Source organism: Rhinolophus hipposideros (genome assembly GCF_964194185.1).
Source record: "Rhinolophus hipposideros genome assembly, chromosome: 25".
Classification (NCBI taxonomy): Eukaryota; Metazoa; Chordata; class Mammalia; order Chiroptera; family Rhinolophidae; genus Rhinolophus; species Rhinolophus hipposideros.
The window spans coordinates 2,327,501-2,352,217 of NC_138071.1; the positions used below are offsets into that span (position 1 = coordinate 2,327,501).

Genomic DNA, 24,717 nt, shown 5'->3' on the forward strand with positions numbered 1-24,717 from the left:
TTGCAATTTAGACCAGTTCAATGAAAGGAAGGTTTTGACACAGCTATTATTAAAATAGCTTGGAAGGTTCTCTTATCACAAAGTTCAAACTACAGATTCCAGTAATTTGTAAGTTTGGGGTTTATAATATGCCATATTTTGATTTTAATACTTAAACATGTTAAGATTTCTCTCTCTGATTAAGTAAGATCAATAATGTAGTGTGTTTGGCTGCCTTATTAAGCAGTATGATTTTTGCTGCCTTTCCCCTCTCTTGTGTCTGATTTAGAATGCAGTACGTCATAATCTCAGCCTGCACAAGTGTTTTGTTCGAGTAGAAAATGTTAAAGGAGCAGTGTGGACTGTGGATGAAGTAGAATACCAGAAGCGAAGGTCACAAAAGATAACAGGGTATGCCTGGGATAGTTTTGTAATCCTGCATCCTCCAGAAAAGTGAACACTAAGTTGGGAATGGGGGTACAGATAATTAGCTAATGGGATGTTAACAGATCCTGGGCAGGGAGCTGCTTTTTGAATCTAGGCGTAAATGGCACAAATCAACAGCATTCTACCAATATTTTCCATAAAAATAATCACAAGACTGTTTCTGTTACTGTTTTCACCAGTTCAGCATTCTGTTAGTATCAAAAAAAAATTGTGTTTCAGGATTGGACATGCTTTCTAGAGGGAGACACCTGCCTGTTTGTAGGCAGCACTGTAACCTCTCCCAGAGCACAAAAGGCTGTTTGAAAATAAAGCTCATGTTGCAGATACTGGTATTCCTGAAAACACCCTTACATGAAAAATTTATGAGAAGATTTTATTTAAAAATAGTGATTTTGTTTTCCAAGTATTCTTTATTGTCCAGACCAAACTTTATTACCTGGCCCCACCCTGCTTTTCCCTTCATCTATATTCAGTGCTAAGAGGATCAGAGAGGGTAGTGTGAGAAAATTACTGCCTGGGAAGTTTGAAATGAATATATTATTTTTCTAGAGAACAAGACTGCAATACATAAGTCAGAACTATAGTAGAACATGTTTTGTGCCTCATAAATTAACTCTGTGTAGCACTTTCCTGCCACCCCCCACTACTGCCTCTGTGAAGACATGACTTTAATGTGTTTTATCTGCTATTGGCCCTTCACTTTCGATTTCTGTAGTCAAGAATGGGCTAATTTCTGCATTCAAGAAATAGTTAATCCATTACATTGTCATTTAATTAACTATGGTAATTTGTTATGTTAATTCATAGTGTTCTAGAAATTAACCATTAATTATTTCCTGATTGCATCAAATTGGTAATTGTGTTGTATATTTACACTTTTAAAATTTTGTATGAATGCTGTTCTTCATGGAAATAAAACCTTCACGTAGTTGGAGACTGGTCATGCCTCACTTTGCCTGCAGACAATAGCCTCAAGTTTTATTCCTTATAATCATGGACCAAGTCAATATGTAGAGGTAGAATATAGAGAGAATTATTTGTTTGAACTCTATCACCTTATTTCTGCGGCCTTAGATATGTCCACTCTGGACTAGAAGTGTGAGGAAACAGGCCAGAGCATATCTTTTTAGCTAAGATTATTGACATCCACCTATTTTCTATTTTGACTTATACATCACCTTTATATTTTTTCTTGCAGAAGCCCAACCTTAGTAAAAAATATACCTACCAGTTTAGGCTATGGAGCAGCTCTTAATGCCAGTTTGCAGGTAATGTCACCGAATGCACCTTTCCATTCATTATCCTTGTATTTGAATGCTTTGTTTTTTTAATTTTTGTCTTGGCTTTGTCTTTAGCTGGGATTGTGATTGTTTTTAATAGTTGGCTTATCCTCTAAGTTGTAGTACCTAGTACTGTAGAGAGCACTGGTTCTAATTCAAGATACTTTTGATGTGAAGAAGCAAGAAGGACACCCTGTGGCTAAGTCTGGAACACTCGGTTTCCCTGCAAATGCTACATTGATAGAGGCTTTTGCAAATGCATGTGGCTATGCATTAATATTTATCCAGGCTGTCATAAATGATTTCACATCATAGTGTTGGGGAACATGGTGCTTGTGGCAAAAACTTTAAAGTTTAATTATAATATATAATTTTTATGCAGAGAAGGCAAATGTCAGGACTTCTTTATTTTGAGTTAAGTTCTGGTCATTTTTAAAAAGCAGAGCAACTGCTTATATTATCTTGAAGGTTCTCAGTACATGTAAGAGTATACACCATTTCATTATGTGGCAGGCTGAAACATGAGTGACAAAGTTTTCTGGGATCACTGTCATTTATATTTTCACATCACACTTCATTTCCTTGGTATCTCTGCCACAAGTTGCCAATTAGGAATTTTACCCTTCCCATACATTTTCTTTAAATGCTCCTAAAATATCTGCATCGTGATTCTAACCCATGAAAAGAAGATACATGTTTTAAAAATTGCTTTCAAGGGCGTTTCAGAAGTTGTCTCCTGCCCCTCTGTCTCCCTAGGCGGCCTTGGCAGAGAGCAGCTTGCCTCTGCTCAGTAATCCAGGCCTGATCAACAACGCATCCAGCGGCCTCCTGCAGGCCGTCCATGAAGACCTCAACGGCTCCCTGGACCACATCGACAGCAACGGGAACAGCAGCCCGGGCTGCTCACCTCAGCCTCACATGTAAGTGGGGGTGTCAGGCTCCATGTAGGGCACAGCCCCGATTTCTGGCCTCTAACGGTGGTATTCTTCTGAAGTTCCGAAGGAGGTGTAAGTAAAAACTACAAGTTGAAGTGGAGGTAAATTGCACCATGTTCATGATATGAAAAAGTACCAAAATCAGTTTTAAGACATCTTTCAGATTCTCTCCAACGTCCTGTACTTGTTGTACTAGCGGTCCTCTACAAATTCTTAGTACTGCTAACATTCTCTTGGGTGTAAAACAGCATCCAGGATGAGTCTACTTCTTATGGGTCATTATCATGGTTTGGTTTGTATGGTGCAGTGAGAACGGTCGTGATGGCATAAGTTGTCATAATTTTTACTACTATTACATGTCTCTAAACCATTTATGAACTGTAGTCAAGATATTGCCTGTTTTTATAAACCATAAAATGCAAAGTTTAACTGTTACCCACAGTTTACATAGAAGCTAGTAAAGTGTAACTTTTTGCCTGTCTTATAAATCAGTGTAATTACATATTCAACTTTAATTACTGGTGCGTCTGTATTGGCAACATTTATATGTTATATTTTATGCAAGACTACGATTCCTATTAATATTTAGCAGCTAACTATATCATTAATTACTCTAAAATCTTTTCCCTACCATCTTTTTAATGGAGCTGAGAGAGTGGATGTATTAAAAATTGATACATTGTGGATTTCAGAACTATGTGTGACACTTTAAAAATGCGTGGCCTTATTCAATAGACCAAGCATATCAGTTTCTTGTGTACTAAAAAGTACTGATCCTGGTAGAACCTAAAATTCGGGGGGAAAAATAGAATATGAATAATTAGGTGTATATACCATTCAGTTGTTAGGATGAGTTATAACTTATGTCTGTATGTACTACCTAAAGTTAAACATCATATACTTCTAATTTCAAGTTATTGAGGTAAGCATATGACTTTCTCTAATTTTTCTGTTTTCTTCCCCTATTTTTGCATTAAGTATCTAGTCAAAGATCTGAAAGAGAAATGTGGTCTTTATATGGGCCTATTGTCATTTGGCCTTTCACAGAATATTATTTTTGTTGACGTTTTAAACATCTTACTCTGTTGACATGTGAGTGTCTTTAAGAACGTGCTTAATTGATTTCTAGCACTTTCACTCTGTCGCTTTGCCCAAGACACACTGAACATTAATGTGTTTTATCAGGTTCCAAACCATTACTTTTTCAAAATGGAAAAATTTGTCTTTTGGAAGTGTCTTTAGATGTATTAAATAATACAAAGAAGTAATAAAACTCGAAGTCAGAGAACATGAATATATGCTCTCGAGAGTAGCAGTACTCTAAAACAAGGAAAGTGAGCAATCAGACAAAAGTTTTTATATCCCTGATTTATCCCATCAGCCAGGCAGAGGGTAGCTTGAGGCCTTTTACTTCAGCAGTTCTCCTGAGTGCGCTAATGCTTGCTCCCTGTATAAAATGCTAAAACAATAAAAGTTTAAAGAGCAAACAAGAGTTAGATCCTGTTTTCTCCCTTTAAAAAAAGACCTACTTTAGAGAAATGAAAGACATTCATAATAAAAGTGTTTAAGGCTGTTGATGCGATTCCCTGTGCTAACATGCAGTAGATAATGGTTGCTACGGACCATATTTAGGGGATATGTAGAGAGGCATTTTTTTTTAATGTGTCGGTATTAAAATAAAAATTAATGATTCAATAAAATAGTTTATTAAACATTATATTTTAGAACCTGAAATAATATTAGGCAAAATTATGGCATTCTTAGGTTAGTAGTTTTCATTTGGCAAGTGGTATTTTAGATTCTTCATTATATTATTAACTTAACTAGGGTATAATTGTGAAATATCTCAGAGAAAAAAATATTACGTTTAAAACAATAATAAAAATTGTATATTTGATGCCTGATGTGCTTCCACGATGGCTTTATAAAATTAAACTGTTCATAGTCAATCTGTTGTGTTTTATCTTATATGAATTAGTGCATGTAAAAAATATTTGTGTGTATTTTCCTTAGAGAGACAAAAGGCAAAGTCTCTCTCAGCTTGCTGGAAATGGATTTCAGAAGAGATAAAAATTAGAAGAAGACCAAATTTCGGGTTCTCCGAATTTATATAAATTATAATCAAATTTTTAATTACTGTGAAAATTATTGACTTGACATTCATTCTTTGAATCTGTTTCTTCTGCTATCATTAACATTTTGTATATAAGGTGTCAAATATTGTTGATAGAATGTCATTTCAGGATTCTGTATCTTCATCTTTATAGAAATTTCAGATCCTTTTATCTAAAGAATGTTAGGCATTTTATGTGCATTGTGAGGCAAAGAAAAAATGTTATGTCTCAGTCAAAATTTGGCGGCATATAATTGAATGTACTTCAAAGTTCTTGGAAAATTAAACGGAAGTGAAAAGATTTTTATAAAACATTTCAATAGCATACTTTTATGTCCTGAAGTCATGGTCCTTGTTATTTTGGAGGAGGTGGCTGTGCTGATGCAATTGTAAACTAGAAGCAGGAAGGCTTGGTGGCATCAGCAGGACATGGTGACAGACTGTAGGGGTCCCATCCCCGAGGGAGCACAGAATAGCTGAATAGGAGTGGTCTTTGTCCTCAGTTGCGTCAGCTGAAAATGAGGTAACTAGTAATACCTACCTCATAGGAGTCTTTCAAATGGAATGAGTGCCTAGAACATAATAACTGCTCTGTTTCTCCGTCCTAGTGCTGTGTCCACAGTTATTGGTTGATATTACCTCTTCATACCTGCTCGCTACTATAAATGAGACTATAAACAATCTTAAAGTATTTCCCATTTTAATACCTGTTTAGGCCCTCCTTAAACATGTGGTTGGTTTCCTCGAGAGTCCCTTTTCTTTTCCTCCCAGCTCTTATAATTCATGAAGTAAGCAGATCCATAAAGGTTAAACAATGAGGCCGGAATTTATGGTATGATCAGGTTACTCAGAGTCAGTGAGATAAGAGGTTTTGGAGATAAGATGATGTTATCTGAGGTGGTAGACATGAACAATTCAAATAGAGAGAATAATAAACCCAGAACAGGAACTCGTGATATGTGCCTAGAAAACATTGACTACTAGACTTGATAGGAATTTAGAATACAGAAAGTAAAATAGGATTTAGAATACATGCAGTGGAACCAGACTGTCCAGTGTCTTAAATACGGAGCGAAGGGGTTTGTTTTAGTCAGGGTGAAGCCTGTTGGTGTTACCAGCCTGAGTTCCACGGATCACAGCTGTACTTTGGAAGTCTGACAGCACGCTGAGCGGTCCAGGCTGGGTGAGGCTCGTGTGTGGAAGGATATGCTGGAAGTGGGAGAAATTCTTGCAGAATGTAGTATCTGACTAAGTGCAGGCCTGGGAATGAAGAGCAAGCGATTGGTACAAGAAGTGCTGGGGAAAGCAGTACCAGAACAAGACAACTGCCTGGATGCCAGGACAGAGGAAATCAGGGGAGGCCAGAGCCGCTTTGAAAGCCCGCAAAGAGCGCTGGTAACCCACACACGAGATGAGGCTCAAGGGGGAAAGCGACCAGGTCAGCATTTGACTTGCTGAATCCAACAACATACACATAAATGTTCTCAGATTCAGGACAAAACACAACTGAATTTTTTAATTATTATTTTATTTTATTGTTTTAGTCTTGTCATTCAACTCCAAAATAGTAAAATCCTGTACAGTAGAATATAGAAGATTGGTAGAGAAGATGTTTGAAGCTTCTTGTAAATTATTTTTGGAGAACCAGTGATGCCAAATTATCGTCCATATTATTCATTTTGACGTTCCGTATCAGCACTTTCCCTCCACTCCAACATTTTCTCTGCAGCGCCCTGAATAAAGGCTTTGACCAAACTAGTGTATTTATTTTGCCCTAACTATTTGCTTTTCTGCCCTTTCTTTCTTCTGTTTTTCACCCTTTTTCTTTCACCTAAATTCCACCTTGCCGTGGGGGCCTACTCCTACCTCCCCAGTAGGCTTTCCCAGGTGGTTTCGCTGTGAGTACCCACACCCTGCTCCACACTTCTGAAGGGCTGACTCCTTGCACCATTACCTGGCACTAGCACAGTGTGTGAGCACGTGTGTGTTCATGCGTGGGCATGTGCTCGTTTGGCAGATCCCCCTCACTTAAGGACAGAGCTTCCATTTTAAACACATTATAGTATGTGAACCCCTACACATCACACCACACAAAGTAAGCATTCACTAACAACCTGATACTGACTGGGGAGAACCGAATGGAAGGTGACAGCTTGAAATGATTTGACTTCATGAGGAAATACCTGTAAGAGTGAAATCCAGGACTGTCTTAGAATCCTGAAGCACAAAGGAGAATAAGAGATTTTAGGAAGAAGAGATAACTAAATATGATGTTCATCTTTATGAAGGAGCAAAGACATATTGGCAGAGTACGCTTGTTAAGTTTTACTTTTAATTATTTAGTTAATATGAATTTAAAACTGTCCAAATTTATGTGAATAGAAAGTGGCAGTCCTTTTCACATTATTTGTGATTATCTCCCAGACCTTGTTAAATTTTATTTACCTTATTGAAGGTGAATTGAAAAAGAAAACAATATATTGTGGTCAATGCAGGGTAACTCAAAGGGATTTTAGAAAAAAAGTAGGAAGGATTAAAACCAAGTGGAATAATATAGATTCTACATAGTTATTTGAAAGTTGTTTTGACTCTTTTTAATCAAGTAGATTTTTTAAATCTTTATTTTCTACTGCTGTTGAAAGAGTTCTTGAGGCATCATGGTCAGAAAAAAGGTAAAGGATACTTCCTTTAAGAGTCTGAGCTGAGTATCTTTATGATTTGTAATACTCTTCCCTTATGCAGCTCAGTGCCAATGTTTCCTGATTACCTGATTTTCAGAGTTCTCTAGAATGTGGATAAAATTACTGTAGATTTCTATTTTATATTGATATTTGCCTCTTAAGAAACTAAAGAACTATGATTAATGTTGTGTTCTGGTGGAAATAATTTAAATGTACTCTCTTCTCTCGTGTATTAGACTTTAATGAATGAATAGAGAAGAAAATATTGGGAGTAGACTTGAACGGTGAACTCCTACTGGTAGAATCAATCCATTTCATGTCTCCTTTTAAATTTGAAGCAAAAAGAAACATGTAATGATGCACCCACCATATTTAGTTCAACTCAGGTTTTTTTGTTTTGTTTTATTATTAAGCAATTCTTTCTCCTCACTCTCATTAAGTTGGCTCAGATTTGTCTTTTTTCTCTTGTAAAAATGTTAAATGAGATTCCCACTTTTCTATTTTCAAATTTTGTTTCTAGAGATCAAAAGCAATGTTGTTCCTGGGCCTGGTTTCGTATTGAGGGCTTTATGCACAAAGCCTTCCACTGTCATGCTGGTCCCCTTTCTGATTATTAAAGTCTCCTACTGTTGAGTTTTCAGATCACTTCTTATGTTTCATTCCTGAATGCTCTTAGCCTCCCTGTCATTTCATGGTTCTACTTGCTAATGTTCTATATTAGTTGCTGGTGATTGTTACTTTCTCCCTCTTATTAAAGCAAACATTTGAAGTTTGAGAGTTAATGATCTATGTAGAATCAGAATGTTAATATGGTTCATATAAGACTAGAAAACAAATTTGTTGTGTCTTTGAGAGCCAAAACTTTAGGGTAAGGAAGTCAAAGGCTGAGGTATCACATGGAACGTGTTGTGTAGTATTATTTCAGGACGAGACAGCGATCACATTCATCTTTTTGATTAACATGTGGCACGCATATTCTACATGCCCCAGAACTTTCTGTACATCACATGTCCCAGTCATCTTTACAACATCCTCTGCCTCTTGAGAACCTCAGTTATTATCATTCCAATGATAAACTTCAGCCTCTCCTAGAAATAATAGTTTGCAACCACAGACAACTAAAAGGGATTTTCAGATTCCCATTTTGTAAAACAGTATATTGAAAATCTAATATGAATTATGAGTTGTCATGAAACAGTGAAAATATTAAGCATATAACATTACCTTTCTTCTATTCTCTTTTACTGTTGAAATTTGAATTGCTATTTGTAGGCACATGTAGAATTTGCAGACCCTACACCTTTGGTTGGTGATATTTTGTATAAAATCCCTACAGACCTTAGCTCTGTCTGTGGACAAAAGCATTTGAAATTGGCTCTGTATTTCAGAGGAAAGCAGTTGAAAGTGACTGACATCTTGAGCGCTTTCTCATTGTCTAAATGGCTGTTAAACCTACACTATTTTTGCTGATATTTGGGATCATTAAGATGCATTATGAAGCTCTAAACATAAAAGCATTTATTTTTTTTTTTTGCTTTACATGTTTTCATGGGTTTTCTAATTCACAACTTTTCAGTCACCTTTATTTATTTTTTCCCTAACATTTCTGGGCCTCATAATTTTCTTTCTGATTTAATTCCATTTTTATTTAATCTTTAAACTTTTTCATTAACTTTGCTAGTTAGCTTTGAGATCTCTTTCCGAAGTGATTGTGGAGAACTTATGATTATGCCAGCTCTTTATCATCTCATCTTTTTTTTTTTTTAAATGCTACGAGTGTGGCTCAGTAGCTGCTGTTCTTTTTTACATTATTCCAGTCCCCATATGTGGCACTTACAACTCATTCTAGTTCCTCTTAATAAAAAGATCCTCCCAGAGGTACAGTGCCTTCAGCTGAAAAGTGTTATATCCCCACCGTGCCAATTGTGGAAATTTGTGGGTTCCTATAGGGTTTTGAAGGATTTTTATAGAACTATACAAATGATACCTGACATCCATGGTATGAATCCCCACAATTTAGGCAAAGTGTGTCAGAAAACTTTGAGCTGACAGTACCGTAGCTTACTGCCTCTGTTTTATATCTAAAGAAGGAAGATACTTTGTTCGAAGGTATATCTTCATTTGCACTAACGCTAGTTGAGCCTTAGAAATTTTCTTTCTCTAAAGGTCAAAAAGCCATCGACTGAATTGTTTAAAAATGAATATTTCAATTCAGTATTAATTTTGTCCTACTTCTAGTACCAGGGAAAATTGAAGGTTTTTACATACCCATATTGTATTTTAACTTCAGCTTTTGATATAGGGCTTGGGAAGCAGACATATATTTGGTGAGAACGGGCATTTTATGATTAAAGATATTTATTGTATAAAGTCAATGATGATTTCAGAATATTACTTTATATGAAGGTAATTTACATGATAAGATTATATTTTAATAAATGTCAAAAATATATGCATTTTTACTACTTTGGCAAAATTTAAAATTGATCAATCATGTAAGTACCACAATATACTTGAATACTTTGGCACCAGTAAACACTGCTTAAAACTTTATCTCAGGGTTCTTACGTTACATCAGCAGTTTCTCTCATTAGCACAGAATTAATGTATATAAAACACAGACGACCAAATAGTTTAACACAACTTGTAGAAACTAATATTCTTTAGTTTGCTCAACATCATCTTTGAAGACAGAAAATGGAGTAACATGAGCAAGACACTTAAAAGGCAGGAGCAAAGTCATCATTGGTCACACAATGGTATCCTAATAAAAGTGCATTTGCAACATGAACTCTAAGGCCCCTTTTGTTAATCAGCAGGTCAAATAAAGAAATAATGCACGACATTTAGGATGAAAGGTAAATACTGTTTTTGCTTCCAATTCCACTCTTATGTTTAGAGCTAACAGAGGAGCCTCAAAAACTGAACATTGATCAAGAGAAAACTGAACCCTGAGTGGATCCTGTGATTTAACTTGAACAAAGGAATAGTTCTAGCAGAGCCGCCAGCATCAGAGATCAGAAAGGCCCAGGGACAGGAACCTGGTGCAGGGCAATGTCCTGTGAAGACACCCAGTACAGCTTCCCGAGGGCCAGCAGTGGAGGGGTACCGTCTCCTCAGGGCAGTTTGGCAAAGGAAAGCAGGCAACAGTCCAGAAACACGGGTGATCCACCAAGGGTGGGAAGGGAGCAGGGGCAGCCACAGCCATGGGCCCAAACTGCAGGCCTCTGGAGTCAAGACGGAAATCTTCTGGGAGCCAGAACCCAAGTCATCAAAGAGGGCATTAGAGAGAAAGAGGGGCGGACATTTGTGCAACCATGTACCATTCTGACAGTGCCAACTGAAGCTCAGTCCAAGGAACAAGGCGAAAACAGTTTGGGGATCAGTGCTTCAACGCAGCTTTGGAACAGCAGCAAAGCTGACTTAATGTTCCAGTGTCGAGATGTAATTTAGCTTTCTTCTGTTTCTCTGGCCAATGGATCAGAAATATACAGGTCCTGAGAGCTATAGCTCAATGTTTGTTGAAAGTTTCCATTTATGAGACACAATATGGAATGGTATCAATTCTATCTCAATAGGTGACTATTTTGATTCTGAGATTGAGCACAATCTATTTGTACTCATCAATGATCAAAGAAATTATGTCATATTTCAATGTTATTAGAGCCATTTGGGTCACAGCTATCACTTTTATAAGTCAAATAGAATGGTAAATCTTAAAAAAAATTGTTGTGTTTTTTAAACAGAACTGCAGCAAAACTATCTGAAATCATTTGGGAATGAGCCTTGAAATCATGTAAAAACTCAGTTTCTTTAAACAATGTTGCATAAATTTGAATAAATTTCAATGTAATGCTGAAGGTAGGGCAAGAAATCTGAGATAAATTTTGACATACATATATATGCATGCAATTTTAAAAATCTTTTTGTTGTATTTCTTAGAACTTGTATTGACTTTCAGTGGAACTTGGGAACCCACCTTGAGTCAGATCTCCTGGGATACAGCCTAGAATTGTGAACTGCTTTCTTAAGATTGACAATGTATCTCAGAAGAAACATTTATTATAATTATCTGAAAATAACATTCCATCGCAATCAAACACTAACTGGCTGCATTCTTTAGGAACTAGAATAAGGGAGTTATAAGATTTATTAAATATATTAGGATTAAACTTGTATTCTAATTTTAAGAAGAAAAATTAAAATTTATTTGGCTGTTTATCCTTAGCTAGGGTAAAAAGTTATGGGAAATTTAGGGTGTTTCCTAATTAAATTATAAATAAAGCACACTCTACAAAGCACACTATATATGAAATTAAGGAATCATCTGTTCACTCCAATTTTTCTATCCCCTTTTAATGGTTACACCTTTCTGGTAGGAGATATTTTCCTTCTCATCAAGAGATAAGCTGGATTTTTATCTGTTGTACTGCAGTGATGGTGGTACCGTGCTAGGGTCTGGCTGCCTGCCGCTTGAAAATGTTAAAAACTGAGAGACAAGTTTGGTGGGAAGAAAAGCAGGTTTATTCAGAATGTCGACATTCCTGGAAGATGGCGAACCCCTGTCCAAAGGCCACCCCCCTACTCCCCACCCCCATTTCTCGAATGGGCAGAGGGTTTTATAGGTGCACAGGAAGAAGAAAGGAAAGGGGGAGTCAGTCAGGCAGGTCTGAGGGCTGATGTCTCTCCCTGCGATCTGGTCTGTTTGAAGATGACATTAGCTCTGGACCCCGGACTCAGACTCGGTCACTGAGGCCTGGGGCTCATGCATCACCAGTAAAAACTGCAAAACGGATCTGGTGTCTGGGCGCCTGAAGATTAAGAAATTCCCCTTTCCAGGTTGGGGTTCTGCTGATTAAATGGATTAATGAGGTATGGGTAGCCTCGAGAAAGGGAACAAAACAGTTCTTCGGTTAATCGGTCAGGGGAGAAACAAAGAGAAAACAGCTGCATATGAGGGTGAATTAAACTAACAAGTGGCTAGATAGTGAGCTATGGCCCTGAGTCAAACTGCAAATGAGCTAAGTCTAATTATGTTATTGATTTACCAAATTTCACCCTTTCAATGGTTCTGAGTAGTCTCAGTGACAGCTATGTACAAATTATTCCAAATTAAAACCAAAAACATCAAGTCATTCAACACTAGAATTTTTGTTGTAAATATTACTTTAATTTATAAAAAAAGAAAACAATATTGAAAAATAATGAATTGGAAAAATACAGAGCGTGCCCAAAAAATGTATACACATTTTAAGAAAGGAAAAAAAAAAACTATTGAAATTGTAATACTCTTTATATACTGATAACAAAATGAATACAACTTGTGTGTATACATTTGTTTGGCACCCCTGGTATTGAACCATGCTAGTAAAGGTATGTTTTGTAATTTCTTAATTGATAAAACAAGAGCTTATTTACCATTTCCAGTTGTTTTTAAGTACATGGCCTTCTTGTTCACTTCTGAAAATAAGACAATTAAATATTTCTCTAATGTGTACTTATTTAGAATATAAAATCTAAATTTTAGTAGAAAAAATCAGGAATATTATTTCAAAAGTATAAAATCTTAAGTAAAATTAATGATTTCTTTATGACTGTATAAATAACCTTAGTTATTTAATTACTCAAGTTAGCCTAAATAATCTCTGATTTAAAAAAAAATACTAACAAAATGTTTTCTTTTAAAAGTAAATTTTTCCATTTATAACTTTCATTTTTTAGCTTATTTCTGTGGTATGTTAAACTAAAATACTGCCTAAACAAGATTTTAGAAATGTTTAAGAAACATGAGTTATTTCTCATTTCAACCTGACTTTATACAAATGGGATGACAAACTTGCAATTTTTATAAATCTACTGTGAAATTCCAAATATAATTATATCATTTCCTTGCATATATGCTAGGTGGAAATGAGTAAAATTGAATTTCCAATCTCCATTTTTCATATGCTTTCTAAATTTCACCAGTTTTCCTGTGAAATGTCTTCCTTGAAAAAAAGTAACTTTACAAATGTTTTATTTGATGTGACTATATCTTCCAAGATATCAGTCAATGAAAGTTAGCTACTCAAAAACAAGAAACAAAACCAAAAATTTAGCCTCGTGAAACTAAATGTTTCCATCTTAATAAAGGATTTTGTGATTATATTTTGGAATTTATTTTACATCTTTAAAACAAGAATGCTTATGCAAGAGAGTTTTGCCATTAACAAATTTGAACTATTTGAATAAAAATTGATTCCAACATATGTAATTGATATGTTAAAATGCTAATCATATACTTTGATTTTTTTAAATGCTTACATACTAGTACTTACCAGTATTGATTCGACAGCTTTGTGCCAAATATTATTAATAAATAGACATTGTGGACGGTTAAAAAGAAAACCCATCTTATCTGAGTAGTTCCTTTTGACTAGAAAAATTTTCATGCTATTTTGTGAAATAGTCAAAACATACAGAAATCAATGGACAGCATTAACCTATAGCAATCCTCTGTCTATTCTGATATTTTTAAATGTCATTAACCAACAAATAGGAAATAACAATAAATAAAAGATCAGGAAGAATCTCTATGATTATAAATATTTTCTGTTAGAGTTAACCAATATATCCCATGTAAATTAAAGTTATCCAAACTAAGTAGATTAAGTAGAAGTAAGCATGAAGAAAGTTTAAAATCAAGGACATAAATCTGTATTGAGTGGGAAATAGATGCACGGTTTAAGGGATAGGTGTATTTAAAATATTCAGCCTCTTCAATAAATGGTGCTGGCAGAATTGGATAGCCACGTGCAAAAGAATGAAACTGGACTGTTATCTGTCACCATGTACCAAAATTAATTCAAAATGGATCAAAGACTTAAGCATAAAACCTGAAACAATAAACTGCATACAAGAAAACATAGGTACTAAACTTATGGACCTTGGGTTCAAAGAGCATTTTATGAATTTGACTCCAAAGGCAATGGAAGTAAACGCTAAAATAAACGAATGGGACTATATGAAACTTGAAAGCTTCTGCACAGCAAAAGAAACCATCGACAAAATAAAGAGGCAATCAACTGAATGGGAGAAGATTTTTGCAAACAGTGCCTCCAATAAGGGGCTAATATCCAAAATATACAAGGAACTCATGAAACTTAACAACAAAAAAACAAACAACCCAATTGAAAAATGGACAGAGGACCTGAAGAGACATTTCTCCAAAGAGAACATAAAAATGGCAAATAGACATATGAAAAAATGCTCAACATCACTAATCATCAGAGAAATGCAAATAAAAACCACAATGAGCTATCACCTCACCCCAGTCAGAATGGCTATCATCAACAAGACAAATAGTAACAAGTGTTGGAGAGGCTGTGGAGAAAAAGGAACCCTCATACACTGTTGGTGGGAATGCAGACTGGTGCAGCCGCTATGAATGGCAGTGTGGAGGTTCTTCAAAAAATTACGAATACAATTACCATATGACCCAGCAATCCCTCTCCTGGGCATCTACCCAGAAAATCTGAAAACATTTATCCATAAAGACGTGTGCTCCAATGTTCATTGCAGCTTTTTTTACAGTGGCCAAGACATGGAAACAACCAAAACGTCCTTCGATAGATGAATGGATAAAGAAGTTGTGGTATATATACACCATGGAATACTATTCGGTGGTAAGGAAAGATGATATAGGAACATTTGTGACAACATGGATGGATCTTGAGAGTATAATTCTAAGCGAAATAAGTCAGACAGAAAAAGCAGAGAACCCTATGATTTCACTGATATGTGGTATATAAACCAAAACAACAAAAGAACAAGACAAACAAATGAGAAACAAAAACTCATAGACACAGACAATAGTTTAGTGGTTACCAGAGGGTAAGGGGAGAGGAGGGTGGTAGATGAGGGTAAAGGGGATCAAATATATGGTGATGGAAGGAGAACTGACTCTGGGTGGTGAACACACAATGGGATTTATAGATGACGTAATACAGAATTGTACACCTGAAATCTATGTAACTTTACTAACAATTGTCACCCCAATAAACTTTAATTTAAAAAAATATTCAATATGTTTTTTCTTTTTTTGTCATAGTGAGTATTCTGTTTATATTTTTGCTTTTATTTTTTTACATTTCAATTACATTTGACATTCAATATTATTTTATATTTGTTTCAGATGTATAGCATAGTGGTTAGACATTAATATAATTTATGAGGTGATTCCCTCCAATTAGTCTAGTAGCCACCTGGCAGTATACATAGTTATAACCACGTTAGAGACTATATTCCCTGTACTTTACACCCCTATGACTGTTTTGTAACTATTAAATTCTACTTTTTAGTCCCTTCACCTTTTTCACCCAGCCATTCAACCCACTCCCATCTGGCAACCATCAGTTTGTTCTCTTTATCTATGAATCTTTTTCTATTTTGTTTATTCATTTATTTTGTTCTTTAGATTCCACATATAAGTGAGATCATATGATATTTCTCTTTCTCTGTCTGACTTATTTCGCTGAGCATAATATCTCCCAGGTCCATCTATGTTGTTGCAAATGGTAAGATTTTATTCTTTTTTATGGCCGAGTAATATTCCTTGTACCACCTTTTCTTTATTGAATTGTCTATTGATGGGCACTTGGGGTGCTTCCATATCGTGGTTATTGTACAAAGTGCTGCAGTGAATATAGGAGTGCATATATCTTTTCAAATCAGTGTTTTGGTTTTCTCAGACAAATACCCAGGAGTAGAATTGCTGGGTCACAAGGTATTTCTATTTTTAATATTTTGAGGAACCTCCATACTGTTTTCCATAGTGGCTGCACCAATTGGCAATCCTGACAGCAGTGCACGAGGGTTCGCTTTTCTACACAGCCTCTCCAACACTTGTTTTTTGATTTATTGATGGTGGACATTCTGATAGTTGTGAAGTGATATCTCATTGTGGTTTTAATTTCCATTTCTCTGGTGATTAGTGACATCGAACATCTTTTCATATGACTATTGGCCATTCGTATGTCCTCTTTGAAGAAATATCTATTCAGGTCCTCTGCCCATTTTTTAATTGGATTTTTTGTGTTGTTCTGGTGTTGCACTGTATGAGTTCTTTATAAATTTTGCATATTAACCCCTTATTATATGTATTATTGGTGAATGTCTTCTTCCATTCAGTAACTTATCTTTCCATTTTGTTGATGGTTTCCTTTGCTGTGAAAAAAATTTTTCGTTTGATACAGTCCCATCTGTTTATTTTTTCTTTTGTTTACCTTGCCCAAGGTGACATATCAGAAGAAAAATATTACTAAGAGCAATATCAGAGTGTTCATTGCTCATGGTTTCTTCTAAAAGTTTTATGATTTCAGATCTTACATTTAAGTCTTTAATCTATTTTGAGTTTATTCTTGTATATGGTGTGAGAAGGAGTATTTTTGCATCTGTCCAGTGTTCCCACCACCATTTATTGAATAGATTATCTTTACCCCACTGTATGTTCTTTGCCTGCTTTGTCATAGATTAATTGACCATATAGGTGTGGATTTATGTCTGGGCTCTCTATTCTGTTCCACTGATCTAAGTGTCTGTTTTTATGCCAGTACCATGCTGTTCCAATTACTATAACCTTGATTTTACATATCGTGATACCTCCAACTTTGTTCTTTCTCAATATTGCTGTGGCTATGTGGGGTCTTCTATGGTTCCATATAAATTTTAGGATTTTAATTACTTAATTTTCCTTTCTGATAGTTCATTATTGTATAAAAATGCAACTTTTTAAATATTAATTTTGTATACTGCTATTTACTGAATTTATTTATTAGTTTTAATATATTTTTGATGGAATCTTTATGGTTCTTTATGGTTTTTTTAATTCTTTCTTTTCAGTTGGGATGCTTTTTTTTTTCTTGTCTGATTGCTGTGGCTATGGCTTCCAATGTTATGTTGAATAAAAGTGGTGAAAGTGGACATCCTTTTCTTGTTCTTGATCTTAAGAAAAACACTTTTAGGTTTACACCTCTAAACCACTAAGTATGATGTTAGCTGTGGGTGGGTTATTATGTTGAGGTATGTTCCCTCTATTCACATTTTGCTGAGTTTTTGTTTTTTTTAATGATAAGTAGATCCTGGATTTTATATGTTTCTTTTTCATCTATTAATATGATCCTATGAATTTCATCCTTCATTTTGTTTATGTGGTATGTCACGTTGATTTGCAGATATTGAACCAACCTTGCATACAAGGAATGAATTCCACTTGATCATAGCATATGATCTTTTTAACGTATTGCTGGATTCAGTTTGCTAATATTTTGTTGAAGATTTTTTGCATCTGTGTTCATCAAGGATATCAGCCTATAGTTTTCATTTTTTGTAATGTCTTTATCTGATTTTGGAATTGGGTAATAGCTTGGGAGCCTCTCCTCCTCTTGAATTTTTTGAAATAGTTTGAGAAAGATAGGTGTTAATTCTTCTTCGAATGTTAGTAAAGTTCACTGTGAAGCCAACTGGTCCAGGACTTTTGTTTGTTGGGAGCGTGTTGATTACTGATTGAATTATAATAGTAGTAATTGGTTGGTTCAGATTTTCTGTTTCTTGATTCAGCCTTGGAACATTATATGCCTCTAAGAATTTATACATTTCTTCTAGACTGTCCAATTTGTTGGTGTGTAGTTGCTTATAGTATTTTCTTTTTTCTTTTTCTTTTTTCTTTTTCTTTCTTTCTTTCTTTTTTTTTTTTTTTTTTGTATTTCTGTGGTATCTGTTGTCATTTCTCTTTTATTTCCGATTTTATTTATCTGAGTCCTCTTTCTCTCTCTTTCCCTCTTTTTTTTTTTTAATGAGTCTGGTTAAAGCTTTGTCAATTTTGTTTACCTTTTCAAAAAAACAGCTCTTGCTTTCATTTATCTTTTTTATTGTTTTTCAGTGTCTATTTTGTTTATTTCTGCTCTGACCTTTTTTATTTCAATCTTTGTACCCACTTTGGGCTTTCTTTACTGTTCATTTTCTAGTCCTTTAGGTGTAATGTTAGATTCTTTATTTGAGTTTTTGTTTGTTTCTTGAGATAGGCTTGTATTGTTATGAATTTCCCTCTTAGCTTTTGTTGTGTCCCTCAGGTTTTGGGTCATCGTGTTTGCATTTTCATTTGTCTGAAGGTACTGTTTTTTATTTCTTCATTGATCTCATTTAAATTTATTCATTGCTTAGTAGTATGTTATTTAGAATTCATGTTTTTGTGTTTTTCAGGTTTTTTTGTGTATTGATTTCTAGTTTCATACCATTGTGGTAGGAGAAGATGGTTTCAATCTTCTTGAATTTATTGAGACTTGTTTTGTGTCCTGACATGTGGTCTATCTTGGAAAATGTCCCATGTGCCCTTGAAAAGAATGTATATCTTGCTGCTTTGGGGTGAAATGTTCTTAAAAAATCAATTAAATCCATCTGGTTTAATGTGTCATTTAAGGCCATTGTTTCCTTTATGCTTTTCTGTAGGATGATTCACTGGGGTGTTAAAGTTCCTTACTCTGACTGTATTACTGTTGATCACTCCCTTTATGTTCCTCAATATTTGCTTTATATATTTAGGTGCCTTATGTTGGGTACATAAGTGTCTACAAGGGTTATAACCTGTTGTTGGATTGATCCCTTTATTGTTATGTAATATTTATCTTTGTTTCTTTTGATAGCCTTTGTTTTAATGCCTATTTTGTCCGATATAAGTATTGCTACCCCAGCCTTTTCTCCCATTTCCATTTGAATGAAATGTCTTTTCCCATTCCTTTACTTTCAGTCTGTGTGTGTCTTTCTATCAAAGTGGGTCTCTTGTAGACAGCATACTCATTATGTATGGGTCTTGTATTTTTTTATCCATTCAGCTACCCTGTGCCTTTTGATTGGAGCATTTAATCCATTTACATTTAAAGTGATTATTGATAGATATGTAATTATTCCCATTTTATTATTTATATTTATGCTCTTTTTTCTCCTTTCTTCTTCTTAAAGAAGTCCCTTCACATTTCTTGTAATACTAGTTTGACTGTGATGAACTCCTTTAGCTTTTTCTAGTTTTGGAAGCTCTTTATCTGTGCTTTGATTCTAGATGGTAGCTTTTCTGGGTAGAGTAATCTTGTTTGTAGGTCCTTGCTATTCATCACTTTAATTATTTCATGCCAATCCCTTCTGGCCTGCAAAGTTTCTATTGAGAAATCATTTGACAGTCTTAGATTATGGGAGCTGTCTTATAAGTTACTAGTTGCTGTTTCTCATGCCGCTTTTAAGATTCTCTCTTTGTCTGTAACCTTTGGCATTTTAATTATGATGTGTCTTGGTGTGGGCCTCTTCAGGTTCATTTTGTTTGGGATTCTCTGTGCTACCTGAGCTTGTATGTCTATTTCCTTCTCCAGGTTAGGGAAGTTTTCTGTCATTATTTCTTCAAATAGGTTCTCAATCCTTTGCTCCCTCTTTCCTTCTTGTGGTAACCCTATAATGCAAATATTGATACTGTTGATGTTATCCCTGAGATCCCTCAAACCATCCTTTTCTTTATTATTATTTTCTTTTTGCTGTACCAATGGTTGTTTTCTGCCACTTTATCTTTCAAATTGCTGACTCGATTCTCTGCTTCATCTAGTCTGCTCTTCATTCCTCCTTGTGCATTCTTCATTGCAGTTGTAGTCTTCATTTCTGACTGGATCTTTTTTTATGGTTTCTATGTTCTGCTTCATGCTTACTATCTCATTGTTGAAATTCTCACTAAGTTATTTGAGCATTCTTGTAACTAGTATTTCAAACTCTGTTACTGGTAGATTGCTTGCCTCCTTTTCATTTTGTTCTTTTTGGGGAGTTTTCTCCTTTTCTTTCATTTGAGGCATGTTTCTTTGTCTCCTTATTTTGGCTGCCTCCCTGTGTTTGTTTCTATGTATTAGTTAGATCCACTACATCTCCCAGTCTTGGCCGGGTAGCATTATGTAGTAGGTGTCCTATAGGGCCCAGTGTCATAGTCTCCCTGATCATCTGAGCCAGATGTCCCTTGTGTGGCTGTATGTGACCACCAGTTATAGTTGAGCCTTTATTTCTGTTGGCCTGTCAATGGGTGGGAATTGACCCTCAGGCTGTGAGGAATGACCATAACCACAGCTTAACGAGTTCATGTGTGAGGCCTGATCCCACATAGTATTATTCACATCAGTAGGCTCCATTGCCTTCTGATATCCCCCTTTGGGTGTGCTGCTTGTGGGGCTAAGTGGGTAGTGTTCTGTTGTGGTCTGAAGCTGTCCACCAGGTATTTGGTTCTGGAGCCTCTTGTGAGGGGCTACTGTGCAGCCCCATGTTAGACCCTGCCTGTGACTGGCCTAGTGCTGCCTGGCAGGAACTACAAAGTGATCTGCAGTTGGTTGCTACCTGTGCTGAACCTGAAGGTGTGTGGGAGAGGCCACGCTGCAATTGCAGGCTGGCTGCTTCTGGTACTGGGCCTGGGGAAACTCAACAAAAGGTCTGGAGCACCCTGAGGCCTGCCACTACCTGCTGGCTGCCTGTAAGGCCCAGCCACCGAAAGAGCCTCAGGCAGTACGTGAGTAGGGGGATGCAGCCTCTCCGGGAGTCACCATGGTGAGGTGAGTGGTGTTCACCAGGTTAATGAAGATTCAGATTTGGCACCAGTGCTGAGTCCGGGGCCACTCAGTGAAAGGTGTAGAGCACACTGAGGCCAACTGCTGCCCACCTGGGGCCTGCAGACTCCCGAGTGTTGTCCAAGGAAGACCGCAGTGCAGACCAATGCCAGCTGCCTGTCACCCAAAGCACTTCCTACAGTTCACTAATTGGCTATGGTGGGGTCCCAAGGAGTCACCAGGGTGGGGTGAGTAGAGTTCACCACACCATTGCAGATTGAGATTTTGCCACGTGTGTGTTTGGGGCGGGGAGAGAGGGTGGGGGTGGCTCAACACAGGAAAGATGGCATCTGTCCATAGGCTGCACAGAGGAGGGCTCAACACAGGGACAATGGTGGCTGTCCCTCCAGCCCTGAAGCCACACAACTCAGTTTCCCCCTGTATGTCTCTGACACCTGCGGAGTAGCAGTCCCTCTGCTGGAGCTCAGGATGAGTCCCTGGGAGTGAGAGAGTCTGTGTGCAGGCCCTTTGAGAGGACCCCTGGGTTTCCAGAAGCCTCCTGTCTCACACGGATAGATGGAATCCTTGCTGATGTTCACAGCCAGGTGTTGTGGAGGCTCCTCTTTCCTGCACTGGTGCTCTAGGTTGGGAAGCTCGGTATAAAGTTGGGACCCCAGCTTCTCAGGGAGGACCTCTATAGCTGAAATATCCCTCTTGATTTTTAATCACCACATGTGGTTGTAGGACCAGCCCTTTCTGTATCTCCACCCCTCCTACCAGTCTCCATTGGCTTCTTCTGCATATCCTTGTTATAGGACTTCGTTGGTATATTTCTCAAAGTACTGTATATAGAATTTCATTTTAATGGATAAAGGTTGCTGTGCTGAGTCAAATAAAGTCAGTTTCCATAGTAAAATCAAACCATTAGGACACTAATGCTATTTCTGAGGATAGGTTTTTCAGTATGATCCTATCAGGGAATAACAGTTGTGTTTTTTTTTTATGTATATAATAATGAGTCACAGTTACTGATGTGAAATCTTTCAGATGTACTAGGACAAGGGAAAAGATTAAAAATACTCAGGATTTTTAAAAGATGTCTATCATGTCTGTGTGAAAAGATGTTTATTACTCTTTGTTAATGGTACACTATATTAAATGTATTAAAATTTTCTCATATAATTAGATTGTCTGAAGAAAAGGTATACGTGTTCTATAATGAGTAAACCATAAAAACCATAAAAACAAAAACCATAAAAATAATTTTAATCTAAACTTAAATTTAGTCTTGACTTGTAAATATTTTATAAAATTAACTTTACATTGCCAAAAATTGCCATATTGTAGAGATAAGCTATTAATTGTAAGCTTTGCTTCACAGCATTTGTTGACATTTATAACATTTATGAGAAAATTTTTATCATTAGTCTCATGGTATTAATAAATATTGTATTTATGAAAGCTCCAATCAAATTTACATTATTCCGCTGAGTTTCTAATAAATAATGACACTATATAAATAGTTTAATCATTACATTTGATAATATCTAAATAAGGAAACATGGTTGTGATTTTATAGTCTCTCTATTGACTTAAATGGTTTTTATTAATTATTTTTTTAATGTAAGCATAGTTGGTATACAATTTAATATTGGTTATATTAGTTTGAGGTATACAATATAGTGGTTTGACATATTTATGCCTTACAATGTGATCACCAGGAAGACAAATACTGCATTGTTTTACTTATATGTGGAATCTAAAAACAAACCAAGACTTAACTACTTTTTGAACATCTTAGTTTAAGAGAACTTTATTCATAATACTTTCTTGTTCTAAGGAAAAATAAGAACAGTTTATAGGACCTTTTACTTAGTCTTGAATGGGGAGAAAAGGAAAATAATTTACAGTACTCTAGGGACTATATGCGTTACCACAACCTAAAAAGATAAACTTTCTTTCCTATATAATTTTACTCTTTGCTTTAGGGTATAGGAAAATGTTAACATTTTTTTTGCCTTTTATTGGTGACCTGGCTACTTATAAATTTCACAATTAAAGAAGCAACACATTTCTTTTTAGGAAACAAATCAGTCTATTAAAGTAGCTAGTGCTCTGTGTTTTCACTATATACCATGATTAAGGACAGGCTATAAAACTGAGAGATTAAACTACAGTATAAAAATCAACTACCACCCTACATGGCAGGTTGAATGGAGCAGAGATGAGTTCCATTCATTTAAGTTAAATAAATATTTATTGAGTATGTATTATGTGCAATGTACTCTGCTGGAAACTGGAAGATGATCTGTATCTATACAGAGAGGTAAAACTCTTAACTGAGGGACGGATGTGTGCATAGATAATGCAAGATAGCAAGTAAAGGAATGAAGGACATTATAACCAAATTGTGAATTCAAAGACTGAAGTGTACACACATGGGGAATCAAAAAAGGCTTCGTGGAGGATGTAGTTTTGAGTTAAGCTTAACAAGAAGTAGAATTTTAGGTTAAACTTAATGAAATTAATGATATTTGACTGTTTTTTGCTTACAAAAATAGCAATCTTATATTTTTCAGCCTAAGACTGAGCAGAGATGAGGAAAGAGGATAGGTGTACATGATTTGAGGATATGAGCAAAGGTGTCTAAGATATAAAGCATGGGTCTCATTCAGAGAATAGATAATTTCTTTGTCTTCGCATGGGCAATCTGCCTAGGGAGGAATACCTGCAGAATGAGACTGGACAGGAATTTGGGAGCCTAACCTTACAGTTCATTAATCTCTAAGCTGATGATAGGGGAGGGGAATTTTAAAAATTCACCAAGTTAGAGATTCTCAGCAAGGGTATATGTTACCTAATTTTAAAAAGGCGTAAGCCTTTCCTACTACTCATCTCTGGCAATATTAGATTTTTAAAAATGATATTCAGTTTTTAAGTATATTTTTCTTAAAAAGACATAGATTGCAAAATTAAAAATAAATAAAATTTTCAGAGATCAAGTATCACCAGCTTTTACGACTCGGCTGTTGCTACTGAAAGTGTTTTCATCACAGTGAACACTGTAGAGAAATTCGTTTTCCATATCTCCCCATGTTTCACTTTCTAATATCCAAGCTTTCTGGGATCTGCTTCCCTTCCATACTGAGCAATTAAAACAACAAATATAAAGATTCATCAAAATTGCATGTGAGTTATAATGAGTCATTACCTATTTTAAATTTTAGAATTTTCTACATAGGTTTAGGCCCTTCTACCACCCTGGAGATGATGAAAGGATCTATTTCACACACACATGAATTTGAGTGATGGGTACAAAACCGTACACTCCACAGCCTGCAACCCAAATTCTTGACTTCTCGCCACTGTTTCTAATCTTACCCCTTAGACCTGACCGTCTTTCCTTGATTACACTGTTTTGGTAAGCTTCTAACTGGTCACCCCACCTCCAGTGGTCTAAACTCCAAATATGCTTTACAAGTTAAGCCTCCTAAAACTCTTCTACCTTCTCACTGTCATGCCCCAAACCCATCAATAGCCCTTCAACTGGCAGAGAATAAATTTTAAAATCTATAAAATGCAACTCAAGGGCACTCCACGATCTGACCTTGCTCTGCTTTCTAACGTATTTCTTTATTCCCAGCCCGCCCTTCCCTATGGCCTCTGCACGCTCTCAGGGTTCCC

The 24,717-nt window shown here is 35.9% G+C and overlaps 1 protein-coding gene across 8 annotated transcripts in view; it reads left to right on the forward strand.

Moving 5' to 3' along the window:
- Positions 1-24,717, forward strand: part of FOXP2 (forkhead box P2) — a 632,923-nt gene that overhangs the window by 595,298 nt on the left and 12,908 nt on the right. For all 8 annotated transcript variants that reach the window (XM_081038544.1, XM_081038543.1, XM_081038539.1 and 5 more), the window contains 3 exons: positions 269-390; positions 1,625-1,694; positions 2,463-2,626. In XM_081038544.1, coding sequence (XP_080894670.1) covers positions 269-390; positions 1,625-1,694; positions 2,463-2,626 — 356 coding nt within the window. The remainder of the gene's footprint in view (positions 1-268; positions 391-1,624; positions 1,695-2,462; positions 2,627-24,717) is intronic.